This window comes from Epinephelus fuscoguttatus, linkage group LG2 (genome assembly GCF_011397635.1).
Source record: "Epinephelus fuscoguttatus linkage group LG2, E.fuscoguttatus.final_Chr_v1".
Lineage (NCBI taxonomy): Eukaryota > Metazoa > Chordata > Actinopteri > Perciformes > Serranidae > Epinephelus > Epinephelus fuscoguttatus.
This window is the reverse complement of record NC_064753.1, coordinates 2,455,926-2,481,798: the sequence shown is the minus strand read 5'-3', so window position 1 is coordinate 2,481,798 and position 25,873 is coordinate 2,455,926. Positions and strand designations below refer to the sequence as shown.

The 25,873-nt window shown below is 39.6% G+C and overlaps 1 protein-coding gene across 1 annotated transcript in view; it reads right to left on the bottom strand.

The window, feature by feature from the left end:
- Positions 1-25,147, bottom strand: part of serinc4 (serine incorporator 4) — a 52,915-nt gene extending 27,768 nt beyond the window's left edge. The window contains exons 1-5 of the mRNA XM_049603153.1: positions 25,028-25,147; positions 13,633-13,800; positions 12,663-12,841; positions 7,956-8,035; positions 7,528-7,621 (exon numbers count right to left, since the gene is read on the bottom strand). Of these exons, the coding sequence (XP_049459110.1) occupies positions 7,528-7,621; positions 7,956-8,035; positions 12,663-12,841; positions 13,633-13,800; positions 25,028-25,147 (641 nt within the window). The remainder of the gene's footprint in view (positions 1-7,527; positions 7,622-7,955; positions 8,036-12,662; positions 12,842-13,632; positions 13,801-25,027) is intronic.
- Between the last annotated feature and the right edge of the window lie 726 nt (positions 25,148-25,873).

Sequence of the window (25,873 nt, the reverse complement as noted above, 5' to 3'; positions counted from 1 at the left end):
GGCTGTATCTCCAGTCTGGGTTTGCAGGTCAGAAGACAAACTGCTCCTGTGTGTCTACTGTATATATTAGGGATTGACCGACATGGTTTTTTCAGAGCTTTTACAGATTTGGATAACAATACTGTGGCTGCTGTAGCATCCACACGGCCTGGCTGATTATCGGGGCCAATATTATGAATTTTTAGGGTTATCGGTATCGGTGATTTTTTCCACCAATATGCCGATATACAGTTTTGTTTTCCTTAGCTGCGTTGTTTTGCCCCTGGTGTGCTTCTCACTGCCTGCATGTAACACTCTAGGCTCTTAAAAGCAAACTCAAGACCTACCTTTTTAGCCTGGCTTTTAATTGAGCCCTCCTTTATTTTATTTTATTTCATTTTATTTTATTACCATCATTATTATTATTATTATTTTTTGGGGGGGGATTTTTTTAATTGATTTTGGATGACATACTATATTATATCTTTTCTTTCATAGTTTTGGACGACATACTATACTATGAAGTTTTTTCATGATTTTGGAAAACATACTATACTACTGTATGACTATTTTTTCATTATTTTGGACGATATACTATACTATGACATATTTTTTCTGTACTGTTTCATTGGAAAAGTTCTCAGAATAAATATATGCTTAAATGTATTTGAATGTAGTGCTTTGTCAGTGTTTATTTTTTTAATTCTGTGTCAACTATGATTTTTATAGCAGACATATATCGGTTGTAAATATCGGCTAATATATACAGTAGACACACAGGAGCAGGTTATCTTCTGACCTGCAAACTCAGAATGGAGATACAGCCTGTAAGTGTGTAAAGGGAATAAGAGGATTGTTAGTACTGTGTGTTTGTTTTGGAAAGGGCCCCAAGTGAATAAATCATTTTAGTTATTGTAGCTACAACTCTGCCGTGTCACAGCAGAGATCAAGGGTGAGAGACAATGACGGCACAACAGCTGGACAGAGTAAATAACATCCGGGATGTCTGGAGACGAGTCTGGCTGAATGAATAAGGACGTGACTTTACCATATGCCAAGCATGAAGGAGAACTTTGGAGGCTAACGCAAAAACATGAATGGCCCTATCTAGAGCCAGTGTTTGGTTTGACTGTTTTGGGCTGCTGTAGACAACATGGTGGACTATGTGGAGAAGGACTCGCTCCCTATGTAGATATAAATGGCTCATTCTAAGGTGACAAAAACACAACAAGTCTTATTTTCAGGTGATTATACAAAAAGGAAAACATAGTCATAAATATTATTTATGATTTCTGCCAATAGATGCCCCTGAATCCTACTCACTAGACCTTTAAGTAAAAGTAATATCACAGTGTAGAAATACTTTGAAACAAATGAAAATCTTGCATTCATATTTTTAAGTAAAAGTTCAAAAGTATTTAGTAAGCATCAAAATATACTACCAAAAGTACAAAAGTAAATAGGAATAATATTCAGAACAATACATATTACATTTTTGGATTATAATTGATAATGTGTTAATCACTTTAATACTGCATATTGCATTTAATATTGGTGCAGCTAATTTAAACTATGTTATATACTATTGGGTATGTTAACCTATAATTTTACGTCACTTATTTTTTTATTATTTATTTTGTATCACTACTACTACTATAATGTATTATTTATTTCCATAAAATGGAAATATTCACATAAGTACAATTACCTAAAAATTGTACTTAAGTACAGTACAAATGTACTTAGTTACATTCCAGCACAGGCATTAGGTCATTGTCATAAGCTGTGTTGTCCATGCTTCACCATTAGTGGCTCATCCATCACCTGTGTCAATATCAGTTGACAGAAATATCCAGTCACTTCCAAACAGGTTTACAGTGAGGCCATCTAACCTGACTCTCGTCACAGTATCTCTGCTGATACAGTACCTTCAGGGCGTTTACTGCCACAGCTCCATACACCATCCAACCCTCCTCCTTATCTGCTAACTTTTTACTGGTATTGACTCTTAAAAAAGGATTTCATTGAAGGCTGCAATGATAAGTCAGTTAACTGATTACTTGGTTAACAGAGTATTTATCAGCAACTATTTTTGTAACAGTGAATAAAATGTACATTTTAATGAAATTTTAATTTAATTTAATTTTATATACTTTATTGAGGGGAAATTCAATTTTTCACTCTGTTGTCAATTACACACATGTCCGAACACACATGCACAAACTGGACCTATACATGCGCTAAGTGGAGAGATGTCAGAGTGGGCTGCCCATGACAGGCGCTCCGAGCGGTTGGGGGGTTCGGTCCCTTGCTCAGGGGCACCTCGGCAGTGCCCAGGAGGTGAACTGGCACCTCTCCAGCTACCAGTCCACGCTCCATATTTTGGACGCCTAATCCTAACCCTGTGTCAGTGTGGGCTGTGTCTGGCTCTCTTCCACTGTCCACAGACATGCAGGCTAGGTTAACTGATCACTCTAAATTGGCCGCAGGTGTGAATGTGAGCATTAATGGTTGTCTGTCTCTAATGTGTCACCCCTGTGATAGTCTGATGACCCGTCCACGGTGTACCCTGCCTCTCACCCAATGTCAGCTGGAATAGGCTCCAGCCCCCCCGTGAATTCAAATAGGATAAGCGGCTTTAGAAGCTGAATGAATAATCATTTGTCATTGTCTAAGCAAAAATGCCAAACATTTATTGCTGGTTTCTTAAATATCAAGAGAATCTGATGCTTTTCTTTCATATTTGATAGTAAACAGCATATTTTCAAGGTTTTGGACTGCTGAGCTCCAAAATGGAACAAATGTGATTGCACAAATGAACAGTTCCTTCTTCAAAGTGTCTCTGACTGAAATGAATTAATAAATAATATAAAATGAAGATCAAAAATCCAAAATAAAAACCAAAATAAAAACCATCAACTGGCAAGAAAGACTAAAACAGCAACCCAGCAACCAAAAATTAAAGCCACATAAATGAAACAGTAATAAAGTTCCAGATGTTGAGACAAAAGGGACAGATGTTGTTCTGTGTGATTTACACACTTCCATGGGCGTAGCGGACGCGTGGTACGCGTGGGACATGTCCCCCACACTTCCCGTATCTGTGCCCTCTGTCCCCCGCACTTTTACAGCCGTTACAACCACTGAATTCGTTTTGAACATGTGATAACGTATTTTTCCAAGTCGTCTTTAAACGCACCATGAGCAGACGGCGCCACGCCAGGGCATACACATGCTGTCATTTTGTGATCTGAATCAATCGCACAGAGGAGAGGTGTGCTGCTGGGCAGTGCTGCTGTGTGTTCAGTATCATTATGTTCAGCAAACCAGCCAGCAAGAAGCAAAAAACCTTGCACAGTTTCTTCCAAACAAACCATGTAAGTTGAGTAATGCATCTATTAATTAGTCATCATTTAGCTAACATTATCTATGCAAGCTAAATAAACTCTTTAGAAACTCTCATGGATCAGCTGGTAAATGCATCGTCACAAAGCTGAAAACAGGGCTGTTTTTCTGACACCATGAAAGGGCGACTTTTTAGAGATTCGTGGTGCTCACAGGACAGCCACGCTACAAACATACGATGATCTTATACAATATGATGCATTGCCGTGGATTAAACTACCCAACATTTTATGAAGGAGTTAAAATTAACAAGAATACTAATGTTATTGTTACCTATGTTAAATCGCTTGCTTCATGCTAGGAATAATGCCACAATAGAAAGAGCAGGGTCAGGGAGGAGACAGTGGACCAGAGGCCAACAAGCATGATCATGCAGGGTCTTCACAGGTGAGAAGAGATTATAACTCGCTGAGAGAAAATATCTATAGCATAAAACTGACTATGAGGTTAATTTCCACAGCAGTTTCACGACTACTATTCCTAATTCTTTTTCAAAATTTTGCTTTCCACATATTTTTTTATTGCTACAATGAAAGAGCAGGGTCAGGGAGGAGACAGTGGACCAGAGGCCAGCAAGGATGATCATGCAGGGTCTTCACTAGGAATATTCAGTAACTGAATATATTCGGCCTAATATTGCAAAAAAACACACATCCGGTATTCAGTGGAATAAGTGAAAAGCAAGGCTGAATAATAGCGGCATGTTTTGATATCGCAATCAAACAGCTTGCGGTGATAGATGGAGTAAAATGTCGGCAGTGTGGCGATATTTTACTCCGTCCGTCACCACACTTGCATTTGCGAATAAAAATAGTTTAGTGCAAGCAAAATTAATCATTCAGCCTGGAGTATGGATTTCAACCAACAGCAGAAACGAAAGGCGAATCCCGCCGGTTGTGGGTTGAACGGGGGTCACAGACACAGACAGGATACGGCAGCCATAGTGCTCCGCGGCGCAAGATAATGGCTTACCGGCGACGGAGAAGCCTGGCTCCAATAATTTCCTTTTCTTGGCATCATGAAAGTACCTGGACAGTCGAACCGTGGCGGCACACAGGTATGTGATGTGTCAGAGGAGAAACAAGCCGTTCACATTTCACTCTTTGTGGCAGGTAACAGCCCACAAACCTCACCGCACCGGACTGTTCTTTACTTATGAAGGGACTGTTCTTTACTTGTCAGGGGAGGAGGGTGGCTGGTTGATTTTTATTTTATTTATTTATTTATTTTTTTTAAAGATTTTTTTTTAGGGCATTTTTTGTGTGAAGTGTGAAAGGGGGAGAAAGAGAGGGAGAGACATGCAGCAAAGGGCCACAGGCTGGAGTCAAACCCAGGCCACTGTGGCAACAGCCTTGTACATGGGGCACATACTCTACCACTAAGCCACCGACGCCCCTTTATTTTATTTATTTATTTTATTTTGATCCCCCCTATGTTAATCACTTATTGATGCTGTTTTTGAAGTATGAATAAGTCAATAAGTAATTTATTCCATTGAAATATCACTGATGTATTATAGAAAAGTGATTTATCTTTTTATAAATGACAAAAGGCACATCTGCCTCATTTTTGTTGTGGTATCATGATACTACTCAGAACCGTGATACTTTCACTGATATCGTACCGTGGGTCCCAATTTTGGTACCGTGACAACACTAATTTGGAGGGGGTTCATCTGCAAAAACTAATGAAAAACTAAACAATGGTATTCGGTACTTGGTATTCGGCCAAGCATTTAATTTTATTTGGCTTCGGCCACAAATTTTCATTCCGGTGCATCCCTAGTCTTCGCAGGTGAGAAGAGAATATAACTGGCTGAGAGACAATATCTATAGCATAAGTTGCATTGAGTTTGAACGATGCTGCGCTTTAGCCAATCACAATGGAGGGGGCGGGGCCGAGACGTGCAGGTGTCCCCAGGAAATGTGTACCTACAGAAACAGCAGGCTCCGCGTCCATGGCGACCGCTCCACCCAAAACGCCATCTCGTCAACATGAAAAAAAATTTTTTTTCCAGCGGATGTCTTAGTTACAACATGATTGAGCTAACTGGAGTAATTTCGTGTCGTATCCAAAAACAGGAGGCTTTTAACAGATGACATCCTGATGTTAGCTTTGCTGCTGCTGTTAGCGGTCGCTGTTACCTGTCCCTCAGCTGCATCAGCTGCAGCCACTGATGCTCTCTAGACATCGTGATTTCCCAAAACTGAATAAATACCACACATAGCAACACAAAACTGCTTTGCTAGCTCAATCATGTTGTAACTAAGATATCTGCTGAAAAAAACATTTTTTTCACAGACCATTTATTGAGTTACTGAGTTACTACAGACACCGCTAACCATCATCACCAGTGAAGAAGAGATGTTCTTCAGAAGTGAACCAGACTGCAGTCTCTGTGTGTACATGTACAGGGCGGCTGTGGCTCAGAGGTAGATCGGGTCATCCACCAATCGAAAGATCAGCGGTTTGATCCAGGCTGCATGTCGAAGTATCCTTGAGCAAGATACTGAACCCCAAATTGCTCCCGATGGCTGTTCCATCGGTGTGTCAGTGTGTTAAAACTGAGTAGCAGGTGGCACCTTGTATGGTAGCCTCGGCCACCAGTGTATGAATGGGTGAACGTGACTCGTAGTGTAAAAAGCACTTTGAGTGGTCACTAGATGACTAGAAAGGTGCTATACAAATGCAGATCCATTTACCATTTACCAATATTTCTATACGAAGCTGTGGGGGACCTCAGGTCATGGCAGTATTACCAAATAAGCCAACCAGGCCCAGGCCCAGGGGCCTCTAGGCTCAGGGGGGCCCTTCACCTTGACACGCCCAGGAGCCCATTGTGCCCTTGCCTCAAAAAGCATCTTATCACTGTCCTGTGGGAACCATGTATCTCCAAAATGTCAACTTTTTACAAATAAAGAAAAACAGCTGTACTTTATGACAATATGTTTAGATAATCCAGTGGAGTTTTATTTTGTCATCTTGTCATTATTTTTTAAATTATTATTTGGCATTATTTTCCTGTTTGAGTCAGCATATATGAGAGATGACAGGAAATGAGGGAAGAGAGAACTGGGGGTTTGCGGTACTGCAGCCCCACCATGACACTCCCAATGGTTTTATTTGTCTAAGAAGTAGGATCATTTTTTAAATGCAAGATGGACAATTTTGTTCACTTTCACATTTTCCTGACCTGTGGTTTTCACTGGACAGCAACACCATGTATGTATGAGCTGTACATGTTGACCAGCAGCAGCTACACATGATGTCTGTTAAATCACCTGTCCCACCAGCTGACCACTGAATCTTTTCTGCAGACACAATTTATAGTCACATAGCCACAGGGTTCCTTTATTATCACTAGTGGTTATTAGATTAGTCACCTCCATTTTCTGGCTTGTGACCCCTTGAGAAAAAGCAATGTCCACTTGTGACTTGTGGCTTTTTCCTCTTGTGACCCCCTATTAATTGTCTCCTGGACCACTGTGAGCTATAAGCGAATCAGTGAGTAAGCTTTTTGAACCAATGTGATGAAGTTAGATACACTATACAGCCAAAAGTATGTGGACAAACATTATACCTATGCCTGACTCAACCTCATTTCATTTCAAAAACTAAGAGCATTAATCTGCTGCTCTGACTGCCTCCACTCTTCTGATTTCAGGCTTTCCTCCAGATGTTCAATCTGGCTGCAGGGACTTGCTCTGATTCAGACACAAGAGCATAAGCTCCACTGAAGGGCCTACACTGATTTTGGCTGCTAATGTTCCAGTTCTGAATTGTTCCAGTTCATCCCAGAGCTGTTAAATGAGGTTGAAGTCGGGCTCTGTGCAGTAAAGGTCTCCCATACCAGCCTTGGAAAACCATTTCTTTATGGAGCTGGCTTATAGCACAAGGGCATTACCTATTGTCATGATGAAAAAGGAATATATGCAATAATATACTGCAGCATTAACATTTTCTTAAATTGGAGCTAATGAGGACAGGTGTGTCCACTTACTTTGGGCCATTTAATTCACATATGGGCTTTATCTGTCACCAATTTGTCTTACAAATTTCAGAAATCCATATTAGGATTTATGTCACAACATAAAAATACATTTACAGTCATATCATATTTTTTCATATAACCCTCTTACTCACCAGTTCTTGTTCCAGGTGTGTGCAAAAGCTGTAATGAGGATGAGCTGGATGAGGATGAAGGCAAACCCGCCCACCACCCCAACATAATGCCAAGCTGAGAGAACGAGAGAGAAGAAGGAGAAACATACAGTGAAATTTATTATAGGAAAGTGAGAGCGAGAGAGGCAAACAGAGAGAAAGACAGACAAAAAAAAAAAGTTGTGAACCATAAATCAGCTCTGATATTTGCCTTGTATCACCATCAGAGGTGAAATCAAGCTGCAGAGATTTATGGCCCAGTAACTTACAGCAGTGACTGGACCTGAAGATCAGGTCTCTGTTGCCCTCTGGTGGGACTCAGACGGAGCTGCACCAACACCATTTTTACCATCACATTTATTCTCAGTGTGGATTGCTCTTCAGGAAACGGATTCAGCTCAGTCTCTTACCGTGCAAGAAGGACTCTGTTGGGATGAAGAAGGCAGCGGTACACATCCCAAGCAGAGTGATGAACTTCAGGAACCAGAAGCTGCAGGTGAACACATGGTGGACACATGGAAAGATGACACAGAAGTAACAATCAAAACCAGAAAACAAGACCTTGAATGGTCATGTTTTTATGGTACCAGTCAAGGTCATGGTGCCAGTTTTGCAAGTTTTAGTCCTTTTACTGCAAGTAATGGAATCAGTATATTACAAATAATCTCTTTGCAAATCATTTTTCTTCTTTTCTGTTTTTATGTGAGTCCTGGCTGCAAGATACATTTCCCTGAGTAGCACAATAAAGATGACCTTGAATCTTCAAGGTATAAGCTTTTATATTTCTGCTGTGGTATGATAATATTGCATGTCCAGAATAAAACTAAGAGCTAAGATATAGAGACTTCTTATCTTTGTTTGCTTTTAGCAGAGCAGTGCTAATAATAGATTAATCGACCAGCTGAAAATTAGGTAATTTTTCAAGCAAAAAGGTCAAATATTTACTGGTTCCAGCTCCTAAAATATGAGTAGTTTCTGCTTCTCTGATATATGTCTCATTTTAAATAAAACATATTTGGGTTTTGGCCTGTTGGTTGGAAAATGATTTCAAGATGTCACCTTGATCAATAATAAAAAACATTACTTGTGGACTTTGTATACTGCAATGTGACAACAGAGTTTTGTCTGTGATTTATATGTATATATGGATAGCTCAGTGGGCTACTGGCTTTAGCGCAGGAGACCAGGGTTCGAATTCTGATCAGACAAGGATCTTAAAACTGCTAGTATACCTCAAGGTACACTAGTACCTCGTACTAGTACACAAGTAAAAATGAACCAGCTGCTAATGGATGGGACAGTCCCCAGACAGGGGGACCACTGGCCATTAACCTGTCTCTGTACAACACAAAAGCTTCTGTCAGGTATTATAGTGGCTTAGATGAATAGGTAATACATAAGCAAGGCCCAGAGAGGAATTGGTAGTAATAATAGGGGAGCCAAGAACCAGCTACTGCTCAATAGATAAGTGTGCTCGGATGGTGTCAAAGAGAGGGAAGATGATCAGAACCGAGGGGACTGGACTACCAGAAGGCAACATTGCAGATGTTCAGGGCAATTACAAATGCCTTGGGGGTCCTGTTGGTAACTTGGAACCATGAGGAGGTCGCAAGGAAGTTAGCCACAGCCGAACACCTACACAGAGTAAGGCAGGTCAGCTGAACGGAAAGAACAAGGTCCAAGCCCTCAACATGTACACCCTGCCAGTCATCAGATACCCTGCTGGTATAATAAGCTGGCCAAAGAAGGAGATAGAGGCCACTAATATCAAGACAATCAATTTCTCAAAGCTGAGAGCCACTGCCCAAGACGAAACAACCAAGATCCAGGAATACATCGGGAAGATGGTCCCTAAAGATGGGCTGCTGAGTGAATACCTCAGACAGCAGAAACCCGAGAATGCAGAAGACGAGGATGAACAATCATGGAAGGACAAGCCCCTGCATGGCATGTACCACCGACAGATTGAAGAAGTGGCTGAAATCAAGAAATCCTACCAGTGGCTGGAAAAGGCTGGACTGAAGGACAGCACAGAAGCACTAATCATGGCAGCACAAGAACAAGCACTTAGTACAAGATCAATAAAAGCAGGGGTCTACAGCACCAGACAGGACCCCAGGTGCAGGCTGTGCAAAGACAGCAGCAGGCAGGAACAGCGTACATGGAACCCCATAACCAAGTGGCTGGCATAGTGTACAGGAACATCTGCGACGAGTACAGGCTGGAAGTCCCAAGGTCAGAATGGAAGACACCTCCTGAGGTGTTTGAGAATAACCAAGATAGATCCTGTGGGACTTTCAGATCCAGACTGGCTACTGATGCGTTAGCCCTCCCACCCAATTTCACCACAAGCCACTACTGGATATCTTACAACAGTATTGTCTGAAAGCATTGAAATAAACAAAATATAATTAATTATATACCTATAGTTCAAAATAATATCAACTGAGAAATAAGTTATCCCTGTACATGAAAAAAAAAGTTACTGTATCTGTCAGTGATATATGTGAATACAATTACAGACTGAGCCTTTAATCAGGTCTCTGCCTGCCCGTGTGACTCTGTCTGGTCTTTAAACATACACACATACAAGGTTTTGGCCTGGCACTGGGTCATACACTGACCCCCCATACAGAGCACTACAAGCTGTAACTTTTGCCAAAGACCCTAAACCCTTTCACTGTGGCACCAATAAGACTCTTATGAGTAGATTTATAGAAGACAGGAGCAGCAATCTAGTCTGTTAAATCCTAATCTGAGCCACGTCACTGACTGCAATGGAAAGTGTGACAACTAAGAGCTTTAAATAACTCAGCTGGCCGGGTCAGGTGAGCTCAGGGAGAAAGCACTTAGCCTAGTGAAGTATTTAAAGATGTGTCTAATTCAAGACAGTGTGGATTAAGTTTATTTTAAATATTCTGATTCAGGAAATTGACATCAGGATCTTTAGAACTTAATTGTGAATTCAGAGAAATTTCCCAAGCTTATGTCAGGAAGATTGAGGGAACGTGTCCAAAGGGTTATTATGGATTTTTTCAAGGTACATTTGGAGATTTGAGGTTTCTGGAAGGAGCTGGAAAGAGGTCATGTCTTCAGCCCATGTCTATTTTTCTGATCTCCTGTTTGTCAGCTGAATCAATAAAAGATTTAAAAAGAACTTGTTGTAATTTATGTTGAATTTGTCTTTTTGTTTTTTAGGCATGACTGTTATGCTGTGTTCATGCGCAAGTTCACAAGCCCTGGATTTGTAAAAAAGAACAGTGTTGTATTCATTCATTAATATCTGGAAATCCATCACAGAGTAACTTGTTTATTGTTTGTCTGAATGATGTATAACAATCCACATCATTCTGATAATTACCTACACTTGAGGCTTTAGAGAAAACACTCTAAAACAGGCACGACGTCCCACTTAAACTTTGGCGATCAATGATGTTATGCAACACCTTCAACTGGAAAAAATGGAAAACTGTAAGACCTGACAACCCCTCCGTGGTTATTTAGAGAAGCTAGGCAATAAAATCCAAATAACGCTTTGCTCCAATAACTAGTTTATATCTAATGTGAGATGTTGAGAGTGATTAGTTGAATAATCAATTTGTCAATCAATAGAAAAGTAATCATTAACTAACCAATTTTATAATCAAAAAGTGATTGTTATTGCCACTAGGCGTACGCCTGGAGGGGATCATGTGTTTGGTCAGTGTGTATGTCTGCATATGTGAGTGTGTGTATCTGTCTACCTGCAGCTGATCTTGCAAGCTAATGGATCAATTAGCCTAATAATTTGTGTGCACATGTATGATGGCATACTCAAGAACTTCTCATGGTTGCAGTGATGCACAATTGTTGAAAAACCTTTAATTCACTGTCTCATTCCATCAATGACTGCTGAAACCTCACTCCTCTGCAAGTTTTCCAGAAATCAGCTCAGCTAAATACAACAAGCCTTACTGTCTGTTGCAGACCACAGTTTGGCCTTCGTTGTGGCTGAAAAACTGACACCCAAAGAAAAGTTTAGTCTGATTTTGAACTGGAGCAACTGCAGATTAATTCCATACCTGATATGTTGATAATGTATAATCCACTAAAGTTAGGCACAGTGCGAGATAAATATATCTCCATTTTTGTGTTATCTTCACAGCCATGTTAACTGTAATGGAACAAGGAGGGACAATTCCACCAGGCACATCTTTGTTGGTGTCCAGCTGTGACCCTGTTTTGTTACATCCACCATTTGACGTCATACCACAGTGAGAGCGTATTTAGACGCAAAGTGTTTTGTCTTCCTAATTTTGTTGGTTTTGTCATGTCTCCTTTGTATTTGTGCTTCTACTCTAAGTAAGTAGTCTAAGTAGGCTATATAAAATGGGGTCACCCATTAGTTTGTGGACTCCTGTTTTGAAGCTTCAAGTTCGTCATTTCAGCTGTCTCCATCTTACTCTTTTTATACTTGGGCAAGAGGGTGGAGCTGTGAAGAGACAGAATTGTCTAGAGTGACCATGGCCCTGGCAGAGATCTCATTCTAAAGAGGGCACTTTTCTAGATTGCCATGAAAAATGGCAGAAAATGCTGCTTTCAGCCTCTCAAACATGGAGATTTTTCTACTTCTCTCTGTTTTATATCATATTAAACTGAATATCTTTGGGTTCTGGATGGACAAAACAAGATATTATCTTGGATATTACTGTGTAAATCATTTTACTTTCTTCTGACATTTTATAGACCACACAATTAATCAATTTATTTTGGAAATAACTGGCAGATTAATCAATCATCAAAACAATTATCAATTGCAGCCCAAATGTCAGTAATCACCATGTAAAGCAGCTTTGTACCTTTGTCAATATTCATAGGCTACTGTATATTTACTGTGCATGTCCTACTGTTTTTTATGTGTCTGTGAATTTAAATTCTGTACTGCTTTAGTAATATTTTATATTATTAGTGTGTTCAATGTTTTCAATGTGTTGGTTTGTTAATTAAAATATCAATAAGCAGATTTCTCTCCTAAAAAAAAAAAAAACTAAAATAAAAAAAACATGAAAATCACAGTCACAATGTCTCTGGTTTGTTGAGCAGAACCATGTTTAAGAGGTCAACTCTGCAGCACTGACCCGTTGTGTATGAGTGCTCTGAAGTCCTGACTGGACTTCACATCTATGAGGAAGATCGCCATCATCAGGTAGAAACAGGAAGTGCCAAAGCAGACTCTGTAGACCGCTGAGTAGCCCACCAGCATTTCACAGTGGCCTCCGCCATGCGCCTGGTCACACACCATGTTAAAGAAAGGCACCTGAAATACACACACACACACACACACACACACACATACAAACATATTTTTTATCCCCTACCACCACATCCGTGTGTGTGTGTGTGTGTGTGTGTGTGTGTGTGTGTGTGTGTGTGTGTGCGCGTGTGTGTGTGTGTGCGTGCATGTGTCTGACTGGCTGGCTGGCTGGCTGGGTGAAGATTTCAGAAGATTTCATTTATTAGGATCCTAATTAGTTGTAGCCAGAGCAGCCCCTTTGCTGCCAAGGTGTTTTGTGACATTTTCTGATAATAAAAATGATTTAAACTCTTAAATTCCAAGATGAGACTACATTATTCACATTAAGAACAAATGGCACCGAACTTGGCTAAACGACTGTCCTCCAAATGCTAATTTAAAGGACAAAGAGAAGTTTTGTTGTTTGTTTCTTTTCTTTTAAATAAAATCAGTGGGTGAGCAGTTTCATAAAGCAGTTAAAGTCTTTTGTTTTTTCACTGATATTTCATTGTTCCCTCCATTTTTTAAAGTATGAAAACAAAAAAAGGCAAACACTTTTTAAGATATTATTGGGTTAGTTGATATTTGGATCAATTTTTTAAATGTGTGATGCACATGATCACATTTTTACATAATGAAATATCATGAAACAATATATTTTTTGCACTCCATGTTGCCGGTAAAGCTCACTGAAGTTCAGCTGAACAATAACATCTAGGCACTTTTGTACAGTATGATCAGTGTGATACAGTATCTTGTATATTTCAGCTGATGTCTTTGATTTGTGTCATGGAGGATAGGATCCCAGTACACACATTTTCTCTGACAAGCTCGGAGACGGTGCGGGACAGCATGAGGCAAGAGACGGCGCAGCTCATGATGTGGAAGAGGGTGTACATGACCCGCGTGCTGGTGGACGATTTGACTGGAGGACAAAAGGCACAGCAGAGCGAGCAGGGAGCTGGTCCACAGCAACAGCATATCTGAGGAAGAGAGTATGGAGGCAGCTCAACATCTCAAACACACACTCTGAAAACAGGTAAAACATCCTCAAATAAAGAGGAAGGGTAGAGAGTGCAGGTCCAGGTTTTCAAATGCATGTAAATATTCTCTATGCCTGTTTTGGTGATTGGTAACTTTTAATATGTCTATTAAACTCCCATATAGTAGTGTTACAAATTTTGGTAATTGAATGGACCCCAGGAAGAAAAGTCATTGCCCAGGTTACAACTAATAGGAATGCAAGTGAACAATGAACAAAAAAAATTAACTGAATTCAAAACAATAGTAAGATATAAATGTGGATCTGCAGAGACAAGTATCCACTTATCAATGACAAAGTGAAGTCTGAAAAAATACACATTTACACATTCAGTTTTGACTGTACTCTGTGCATTAAGTAGGTTTCTGTGGAAAATGTATTCTAGAAACCTACTTTAAAGTAAAATGTAAAAGAGAAACCTTGTGTGTTTTCATGCATTTCAACCATCTGATACTAGAAGGAGTCTGCTACACCTACTAGTAGGTTCAGAAGGCTGTTATCAGCCTATTTGTTAGGAGGCGACCTCTAGGGGTTGTAGTAAGGTCAGAGTGACAAAGTCCTAAAAGGTTGCAGTATATGAGTGGGTCAAACAATCATAGGACAGGAGAGTGTTGTTTGTGTCCCATGTGAAACCAAAAGTGAACAACGTTTAAATTTTTTACCCTAAAAAACAGACATCCCATCGACAGTCACAGGAGATCATTGTTTGTATGATCTTGTTTCAATAGATCTAAAATAAGAAGCTAGAGCATTCATTCTTCTTGCAGCAGAAAGCTGAGGTTTCTGTCTTCCATGTCATCACGTCATGACCTTACCATACCTTACCTTACCTTACATACTGTGCAAATGTGGTATTTGGCTGGAATTCCCCCGGAATTCCTCCGTAATGGCTAGGGAAGAACATTGTTTGCATAATTCTAGATATATTGATCTAAAATAAAAACCATAATAGCCAGAACATTCATTCTTTTTGCAGCAAAAAGCTAAGATTTCTGTCTTCCGTGTCATTAGGCTGTATGCATGTAATGACATCACTAAATTAGGTGTTGTGCAAAACCAAGTGAGAACACAAGGTGGCGCAAGAGGAGTACGTCATGAATGATGAATCTATCACGCCCTTTCACTCTGCTCATAAAAATGACCATATTTTGAAAACAAAATAATGTACATAGTTAAAATAACTCAAACTGAGTTAAGAAATAGTGCCCTTCTGTGCAGAGTTTGCATGTTCTCCTCGTGTCAGTCTGGGTTCTCTCCGGGCACTCCGGCTTCCTCCCACTGTCCAAAGACATGCAGACTGGGGATTAGGTTAATGGATAACTCTAAATTGTTCGTAGATGTGAATGTGAGCATGAATGGTTGTCTGTCTCTATGTGTCAGCCCTGCGATAGTCTGGCGACCTGTCCAGGGTGTACCCTGCCTCTCGCCCGATGTCAGCTGGGATAGGCTCCAGCCCCCCCGCGATCCTCAAGAGGATGAAGCGGTTAGAAAATGGATGGATGGATGTTTTGTGTTTTTATTTTTTTTAATCTGATTTTTCTGTTTGATTTTTGTATTTTTTAAATGACACAATTTCAATACTTTTAGAAATTATTATGGTTATTTGACTCACAAAACCTTTTAGCTCAGAGTTTAGAGATATGAAGCACATAAAGATGCTACAAGAGATGACATCACAGTAAGCAAAAATACCAATGTAGGCACTAGTGGACCATTTCTGTTGGAGAGTTTAAAGGGTTAACTGACATATTCAGATTCTCCATGTCATGTTACATAATGAACATACTTATTTTAAGCCAAACCATGATCTCTTTTTAAACCTAATTACATAGTTTTGGTGCCTAAACCTGCCGAAACTGAAAGTGAAACCTAACGAAACTGAAAGGGAAACCTAACTAAACTAACTGTAAAACTTAAACAACCTGCTCACGATGATATCGGACAATGGCCATTTAATGGGCTGATAACAGCCTTCTGAACTTCTTCAGTTTCATTAGGTTTCATTTTCAGTTTCGTCAAGTTTCAGTAGTTATCAGCATCATAGATCATCATCATATCTATCTAAGACGTTTTTTAGGGGGTAAAAATGAAAAACTGCCAAGGGCAAAACACTATTCAGTTCTCAAAATTCAGCAAAAATGTATCACATGCTTTATTTTTTATGTCAAATAGCCTAAAACATAAACAAAAACTATCGTATTTGACATGGAATGACCCAGAACCCACAACATTCAACATTCATTCAGTCTTTGTTCTTTGTAAAACTGGATTCTGAAATTTTGCTTAAGTATGAAGTTCAAAGCTTCATCACTCTGAACTGGTGTCTTCCAAATTTTTGAGTATATAGTAGTAGTAGACTGCAGTATCCATCACAATACAGCATAGTATGTGATGCATGATTGTGGATAAGTTGTAGATTCACTAAGTTCAGGAATTCAAACTCAAGCTGTCTAAATACTTTTTGAGGTCACCCTACATCAGACATCTCACACTGACAATGTTTGGCAGCAGGGTATGGGTGGCAGATTTTCGAATGAGTCTGACAGCATCTGGCTGGTTCTGATTCTGATAAATTAGGGTTGTAGACAACTGGCCTGAAGCCCATCACAGCTGTTCCTGAACTAATTCTAAGGAGGCAAAACCTGCACGCACATCTGTCTGATGCTTCAGTGAACTCTGCAGATTACAGTCTGGAGATCTGTCTGCAACACTGGGGCCACAAGATTATGGGATGGGAAAACGGTTTCAGCTTTTCATGCTTATTGATAGTCAATATCTGTGAAGTTAAGTCCTTCTTGGACAAATGAGCATCGTCTCCTTACTGAACTGTGTTTATGAATGCATGCACTGAATGCTGCTGCAGTCAGTCTAGATATATTATAACTCATCACATGCGGGTCATAATCTGATGGATAATGCAGAGAGGATTACCCAAACTTTTCATAGGGAATACTGAATAAAAATAGAGCTTTCATCTTGTATTATACAATTAAAGGGACAGTTTGTCCAAATTTTGTTTGCATCCATTGATCTCTTGAATTATCAAACAGTTCACAGGAACGTTATCTTTGTCTGCTCATGATGCTGCGATGCATGAGATCCTTTAGCGTCACAAAAATGATTTCGGTTGGTGACTCTTTGACCTGCCCTCCATCTTTAAATATCTTTATATTTACCTATCAAATATGTCTCCTCTGGTTTTCCTGTTCTTCTTCTGCCATTTTAGATCTTTTGCTTCTTGTTTTTATGTGTTTGTTGTTTGGTTTTGCTTCCACTTTCCTTCACTGCACTTGTGTGTTCTTTTTACTGTAAACTTTGTTAATAATATTGCTACACAGTTATAGCTTTAGTATTTATTATCTGCATTCCGACTACAGTGTTTGATGCAAAAATGACAAGCAAAGTTATTTAAAAGTTTCTATAATGATTGGAGGTCTCGTCACAGCCACAAATCACCCAACAATGTGTGGCTACTTTCTTAACTGAGAGACTGCTGCCAACCTCCCGCACTATGCAGGACTTTCACCGTGCTGGATTTTGCTGGATGTGCCACATGGACCAATCAGTGCTTAGTTTGTGTGTTTCCAACCTAAAACAAATATCACTGATTATTCAGCTTTCAGTTTAATCCATAAGTCCTGAATCAAATCATAATTATAATTTATTTATTTTATTATTTATAATAATAATAACAATTTATATAATAATCTATATTATCTCATTTATAGACCCCGTGGCTGAATGCACACTCAGAGATATAGGTATTCAACAATACCATTTTCTTTTAGTTAATTAATATTTTCATCCTGTAAACTCAGAATATTGGCGCTGTGCTACATCAGTTTTTAAAATGAATGGGAATAAAATCAAAATCTGCTGTTTCTTTAAATGCATAACCTTTATTGAGCTTTGTGACAGACAGACAGATGCTCTATGAGTGCTCCAACCACTGCACACTGTCTTCTGGCCTAGTTTAAGCCTAATGATGCAGGACTAATATTGCATTTAAAAGGAAAGTTAAGTTAAAGAAGAATCAAGAGCACAGTATTATTCATGTTTTAGCTCCTGGTGATACAGTCATGTGAAATCAGGAATGATGCAGTAATACAGTATATATTTCCCACACCCACAGGACTCGCTCCAAGTTTTTGTTTTTATGATTATCAGATCTCCCACATCTTTACTTAAGTATATGAGCAGCTAACCTGAAAGCTAATCCAGCATGAATTACATACACTGATCCAATTCACCTTTCATCATATACAGCAGTTAGTTCATTTTTCAATAGGCATATATATATTAGGGATGGTCCAATCCAATACTCAGGACTGGTATTGGTCCAATACTGGCCAAAATTACAGCACAGTGGATAGACTCAAGTTTTACCTTTCAAAAAGCAGTGCTGCAGGCTAAGTTGAGGTCACCCATTGGTTTGTGAACTTGTGTTTAAAGCCTTGAGTTCAGCAATTAAGCTGCACCAAAGGTGACCATATTTGGACGAGAGGGTGGAGCTGTGGAGGAGCAAGGGGTGGATCTGATTCATACACCTAGCAGATAACCTGTTACTCAAAGCAGCCAACCCTTAATTATGCATAGCTTTAATGAATGTAAACAGGTGAATTGTATATAAATTCAACCCCCGTACAGTTGTTATGAATGTTGGAAGACCAAAAGCATTTTTTGTACCAGGCTCCAAACATGTTTCTGCTTTAAAGTTGCTGTGAAGTTGCATTTGAACATGTGGGTCTATGGGGTATGACTGGATTCTGGAGCCAGCCTCAAGTGGCCATTAGATGATCTGCAATTTTTGACACTTTCACATTAGCTATTTTTCAGCTCTGGAGATTGCCTCTTGCATTCACACCTGATACATAACACTTTTGCAACAGTGGCCATAAGTTGTCACATAATGTAGTAGCCAAGCTAACTATGCAAACTACAAATTAGAAGTGTGCAACAATATTTTTTCCGACATTAGATAGCCTATCAAACAAAAGCCAGAATAAGTTGCTGTGAGCTGTAAAGTCCCCTCTTCTAAGCAGAAGGCAGAGAATAATGTCATCCTGGAGCCTGACTGGACAAAGCCACTCTTCATCTGGACAGCTGACTCTGTGTACACAGCTGCTTGTATGAAGAGAAGAGTGAAATTGAAGAGCGCTTACTCTGCAGCTAAATCTGGGACCAAAATGTCCTCAGAAGTACACTGCACACTGACTGACAAGTTTTTTTTAAGGAATCTCAGTTGACTAAGGGGTCTCCTCTGATGATTAAAATCTCTGATTTTTAGGGGACAGTCCTATCATTAAGTGATCTAACTGAGTTCGATAGAAATGGGACCACAAGCAGGAACAGACAAATGTTTGAGATAGGGATGCACGATAACATCGGCACATCTGCCGATATTGGCTTTGAAATTAAATATCTGAATCGGCCAACATGCTTTTTCTTATTTTGCACAATGAATGAATATTACATACACTGAAAAGTATTGTATGTCATGTGTCCATCTGCTGGTGGGCCACAATGATGAGAGTATGCATGCATAGTATGATGTTAGTTACACTACAGAAGCGACTACAAGAAAAGACACTAAAATTAGTTAGGGAAAATAATTGATATACCGATATCGGTGTTGGTCATTAGTCAAATGAGTTGCTATATATTGGCATATTGATGTATCAGATATCAGCAAAAAGACTCCAATATCGTGCATCCCTAGTTTGAGGTATGGATTATCTAAATCTTGTTTTACTTTCGTGATAAAACCATTGAAATGTTAATCTAAAGCATTTACAAAACACTGTGTAACAGTGGCACAAACATACACATACACAAAAACAAAGTACAGCTAAGGGTGATAGGCAGCGTTGTAGTGGAGGACGTACTCAGGTACACAGGGTATCCACTTTATTCCTACCCCCATGATACCTTGTGTGAATTATGTGTGCAACTTCCAGTGTTGAACCGAAACCAGCGATTTCCAATGGTAACAGTTTGTTTACAGTACTCTAGTCTTCTTTCCATGAGCAACTGGGAAATATAACGTGGAACACACCACCTGGTATAGCTCAAACAGGATTATGTGATCATACCTCTGCCATCTCTGACAGCCATCTCAAAGCATTGTTTTTGTTTTTCCTTTTCAACTGAGCACGCTAGCAATTAGCTTCCTTTGCTCCGTTAGAATATTGTTAACTTTAACATGGCTCGAGCTAGCTTAAGGTAAACACCTGCTCCTTCTAATGATTTCTGATGACTTATCAAGAGATACTAACACATTTGGCAAACATTTAACATAATTCAGTATTAACTGTAACTCCATGTAAAGTGAATAAATGTGATGTTTCCCAGCTAATCCCCCGCTTGTCTGTGTGAACGACACAGTTTTCATGTTTTTTGGCTTCTGATTTATAAAAACTAAACTAAAAACATGATGCTGAATTTAGCAGCAGACCTCAGTAATATTTATATGAAGTAGTAGTATAAGAAACAACTTTTGGAATTCTTTTTTTTTATGGTATAAAAGAAGTATGGTAAATCAGTAACACATTCTCAGCCCTAATGACTAAATACATATTTCAAGGTATGTTGCTGGCTTTATTTTAAAATGAGCAATTTTCTAATGTAGGTAATATAGGTTGCCACTGCTCACAAGAAGCTTAGCTGTACACAAGTAAAAATGAAGGAGCTTTTTGATCGCAAAACTGAATCTTGCATGTTTGAACCAGTAAATCAGGTTTTAGCTTTGTTGCTTCTGGTAGGTTGATCCTTTCAGGCAAAGATTAGTGGGCCTTACACAGTTAAGAGCCATATGTCAGATAGGGCCTCCGCACACTGACATGGACTTTACTATCGAAATTTAATGAAGGGAACAACGCGTTTCGCGTTTAGCGTCATCAGGTTCACCTCATCAGGTCTGACCTAAGCATTCTCAGGTGTGTTTAAATGCTTGCTGGTCACATGACTAATTTAGTTTTTTCTTTTTTTTCTTTTTTTCTCTGTTTGTCTAAGCAAGACTCAAAAAAATATACAAAAACAGTACAATCACATACATCATGAAGTTGAAAAAGTATGCATCAACCATGGTATAAGTTAAAAACATAAGAATTTCAATGCATGAATATCAAAGTCTACTTACACAATCAATATTACACAAAGCGAGGATAAGAGGTAGAATTACTACAAATTACTCAATTCTAGCTTGAGACCACCAGTACCTATATACAAATACCTTTATGCAGAGGAACCATATAACAAGACATGAATAATATACATTGATAATATATATCCTGCAAGTCTATCCTTTACTCACTACTCCGCAGATAGTACAGGCTCGACTTTCCCTACGTAGAACAGTACGGCTTTCCTAAGCTTTCTTTTATGTATCCTACGGGGCAAAAAAGAAACAAAAACAGGTTAAAGAAAACAACTCAAATCCTGTGAATCATTCCAAAAGGTTCAACAGTAGACAGTTCATTAAGCCAAAACGCTTCCCTTCTCAGGAGCTGCTTAATGATGTTCACCCCTCCCGGATTAGGCAACACTCTTTCAATTCCAGTGAATCTCAGGGAAGCTGTAGAACCATGATTTTTATCTTTATAATGTCTTGCGATGGCATAATCAAAATTATTATTTCTGATAGCCGCTTTGTGCTCAGCAATCCTCAACTTCAGATTACGCTTTGTTTGACCAACATACATCAAGCAACATGGGCAAATAAGCACATAAATTACATGAGTGGAAAGACAATTGATAAATTCTTTTACATTATATTTCTTTCCGGAATGGGGATGATTAAATGTTTTTGTATCAAATGTGTTGGCACAATGTGCACATTTTCCACATCTATAATTCCCATAAACTTGCTGAGAAAGCCAATTGGTTTGTTTTGGTTCCCTATACATGGAACTGACAACAATGTCTCTCACATTTCTGCCTCTCTTGAAACAAAATAGAGATCTGGAGGCAGATAGATGGTTTAGGCTCGGGTCACATTCTAGTACTTTCCAATGTCTATTAATAATTTGTTTGACTTGCCTCGAAGCTGTAGAATATTCTGACACATAGGTGGTTCTGTTTACATTTTCATGCTGAGCAGGTGGAGGATATAATAATTTATCCCTCTCCCTCTTATTAGCCTTCTCAATAGCCCTGTCAATAAGGGATTTGTCATATCCCCTTTGTTTGAACCGTTCAGCCATTTCTTTAGTCTTAATGATGTAATCCTCTTCATTACTGCATATTCTTCTCTTGCTTAGACAAACAGAGAAAAAAAGAAAAAACGAAATTAGTCATGTGACCAGCAAGCATTTAAACACACCTGAGAATGCTTAGGTCAGACCTGATGAGGTGAACCTGATGACGCTAAACGCGAAACGCGTTGTTCCCTTCATTAAATTTCGATAGTAAAGTCCATGTCAGTGTGCGGAGGATTTTTTTGCATATCTTATGACTCACGTTCCTGCTACCTACCAGCACCTGACGATCTGTGGCTGTGCAAGGAGATTTCATTGATTCCAGTCAGATAGGGCCTATTTAGTGTACACACCAGCCAGAAGGAAGAAAATTCAGTAGTGTCATGTAAATTTATTGAAGCCCTATCATTCTGCTAACTGTCTCTCAGGTAGAAGGTAATTCTGTATGGTCAAATTTAACTGTGAATTTAACTGTGGAAACATACCTGCTGTCTGTTTAATGTTGCACAAGGGTGAGTAAATAGTCAGCCTCTGCTGCGCCAAGAACTCAAGTTTGGTTATGCTTACTATCTAATTATTAATCAAAATTCCAAATTAATAATTTAGCGTATTTTATGAGACTGATATCTTTAACTGGCTATCATTTTCCCTTTCCGGGAATGTTAATCAAGTCACATTATTTAACATAATTATCAATTATTATTAATAATTATTAATTATTTCCGATAGCCAATTTACAACATTAATGGTGTCCCCTTGGTGAGGCCTAATATTGATGTTCCCAACATAACTGGTGCCTCTGTGTGACGCCTAGAAATGTTGATCCCTACATAATTGGTGCCTCCATGTGACACCCTAATTTATGTTCCCTACATAATTGGTGCCTTCGTGTGACGCCTACATTTATGTCCCCAACAACAGTAATCCGTATGACATAATAAGACAGAAAGAGACAGAGACAGAGAGAGATGCTCCTGAATGATTTGCTTTCCTTGCGCAAAACTATTTTTAGTCGCAAATGCAAGTAAAATGCTTGCGCCATAGAGCTCTGTGGAAAACACATCACTGTAGCATATATGAACAAATCTAACCTACAAGTAAAAAGAAATAAATAATAACTTTCACTGCTTAAAGATACTCAATAGCTTAGCTAATACCTGAAATGTCACTGGATACAAACCACTGCAGCAGCATATTGAGTGCCAGGTGGCCAGCGCGCGCCGTCATTGGACGGCGCATGGACACTCACGCGATTGGACTTTGAACTTATCCCACAGTAGTAGTACCTGAGGTACTCCAACAATGCTAGCGCGGGTGGCAACCAATCATGCGGGACATGGTCTCAATTTGCGTGACGCGTGAAAAGAGACAGAAATACTGTGCAGTCGCACACAATGCGGGATGTCTGGTCACCCTACTTAGCAACTCACAAGCAGCAGGTAGTAGGGGGTCCCATTAGGGGGGATTCCAACGTGTTGTCGTTGTTGCAGTGTCTATAGGGGCTCCATCATATTGTCATTGATATGGACCAATGTCAGCCGTGTCTGGGGGCCCCCTTCCAGCTCGGGGCCCTAGGCAATTGCCTAGTTTGCCTGTCCGGTTGCGATGGCCCTGGACATAGTAATTGTTATGTACAGTATGTATCACGCTGCTCGCACAGCAGCACAGCACAGCACTGAACACACCGTCTATGGAGCGGAGCCTGTGTTGCATTCAGGTGTTGTCACGTAAATAACAAATTCCAGCACTTGAATAGGCCATAGCTCCTGCCACCCCCCTACTCGTCGCAACAAAGTGTCAACCTGGGTGAACGCCCTTTTGACCCATATCAGGATCCGCTACTGCCTGGACACAACCACTTGCATGGCCAACAAGTATTGTGTATGTATCAATGCCCGAACCATCAACACACACACACACTGTAGTTTATTTTGACTCAATCCAACATACATCATCCTGCTGCCAAAAATACTAAAATAGTCCCCAACAAATGCACTGTTTCCTCACATTTGATGAAATATGTGAATGATGCTGCTGTATTTTCTCTGAAGTCAGTGAGATGAAAATACAGACTTTATAGAGAAATTTAAAAAAAAAAAAAAAAAAAGGAAAAAATCCAAAACGCCATAGAGGAGCATGCTATCGAGGTGGACAAAATAACATTAACAGCTAAAGATATGCAATTCAGTAAAATGAAACCACACCCAAGACCCCCAAAACCTGAAGCAACATCTCAATGACACAACATGAACAAAAAAGAATATCATAAACTTTATAAAGACACTATTTATTGTTCAGTTATTTGTGCAAGTGTTCCTGATTTTTTGACCAACCTCTGTAAATTAAAAGATAGGAATCACCATAACAGAAAATTACCTTTGCAATGTTAATGGTAGAACATCATAATGAAGTATATGTACTTATCTTGAGCTACATCTTGAGTAAGCCCATTTTATACTTCATTATACCTCTGCTCCCCTACATTTAAGAAGGAAATATTGTACCTTTTACTCTACTACATTTTTTGCAGATTCAGATTTTACATACAAAATCTATCATCATTTTAAATTGTTAAAAATTACTCCACCTCCACACAACATTAAAATGCTGCTTACAGTGATAATAATCCAATAATATAATGTGTAGCGATATAAGATTGAAAAGGTCGGTTTAGTTATTTTTATCTGATAATACTTATTTGCTTTTGTTTTGGAAGCATAATGTATACTTTACATTGTGGTATTGCTACTTTTAATTAAATAAAAGATCAAAATACTTCTTCCACCACTTAATAAATATCTTGATAAGAAAAAATCTCACAATATTTATTTAGCATTTGAAGTTATCCAGTTCCCTCTGCCAGCATTCCTATTTGTAAAATCAACTCCAGAGGGAATTTTTAATAATCTGCTAAGAAAAGACAAACTCCAGCTGGAGTGGCTGCCTCCTATGCTGCTGCTCATCAGCTCTCACCTGATAGGCCACCATGTTGAGGAAGTAGTTGTAGACACCACTGTGGTTCATCCCTTGAGTGGCTGACATAGTTCCTCCAAACTGCTTTTCATCAGCCACAACAGCTCTACATTTGGCCATGAACTTCCAGCACAAGCAGGTTTTCTCAGCATGCATGCAAAGATGGCATCCTCACATCCTCAAAGAGGCCAGAACACAACTTCCAACAGGCCTGACAATGGTAAAAAAAAAAATTAGAAAGTCCAGCAGGTTGTCCCTACATGCTCCTTCTGCTGGATTAGCAGTGAATCTAGTCTGGCTGGGCTCCCTGCAGGCAAGAGCCTCAGCTTGAGCACCAGGTCCGGCTGCTCTCAGTCCAGCCTCATAGTGGAACAAGTTATTTTTTTGCCCATATCCAGTGTGCTTTGGCTCTGCGGCTGTGCTGGATGCTGCCAGAAAAGAGGGAGAGGTGGTGGCGAATGCCCAGTGCCCTCCCCCATCCTACCCAGTCAGATTAGGCAAAGAGTCTGTGAGGGGAGGAGGTAGTGAGAAGGAGGAGGAGGAGGAGGAGGTCGACAGGGACCATGTGTCAGTCCCATCTGTCCCTCACTTCCCCTCCCCCTGCACTTTACAAACTCCACAGTACAATGAGACTGGACAATACTCATGTTTAATCCAGATTTACTAAATTAAACAATTCCCTCCGTGTGATGTCTAGATGCTGATGCCTGACACCTTGCAGCCCCCTACCTACCTACAGAAGCCCCCACACCTGCTCCAAGTCTGAGTTACTGTGTGTCACTCACAGAAAGAGGCCACATCAATAATCCTAACAAGTTATCACAACAGCTGCATTATGACCCAGAA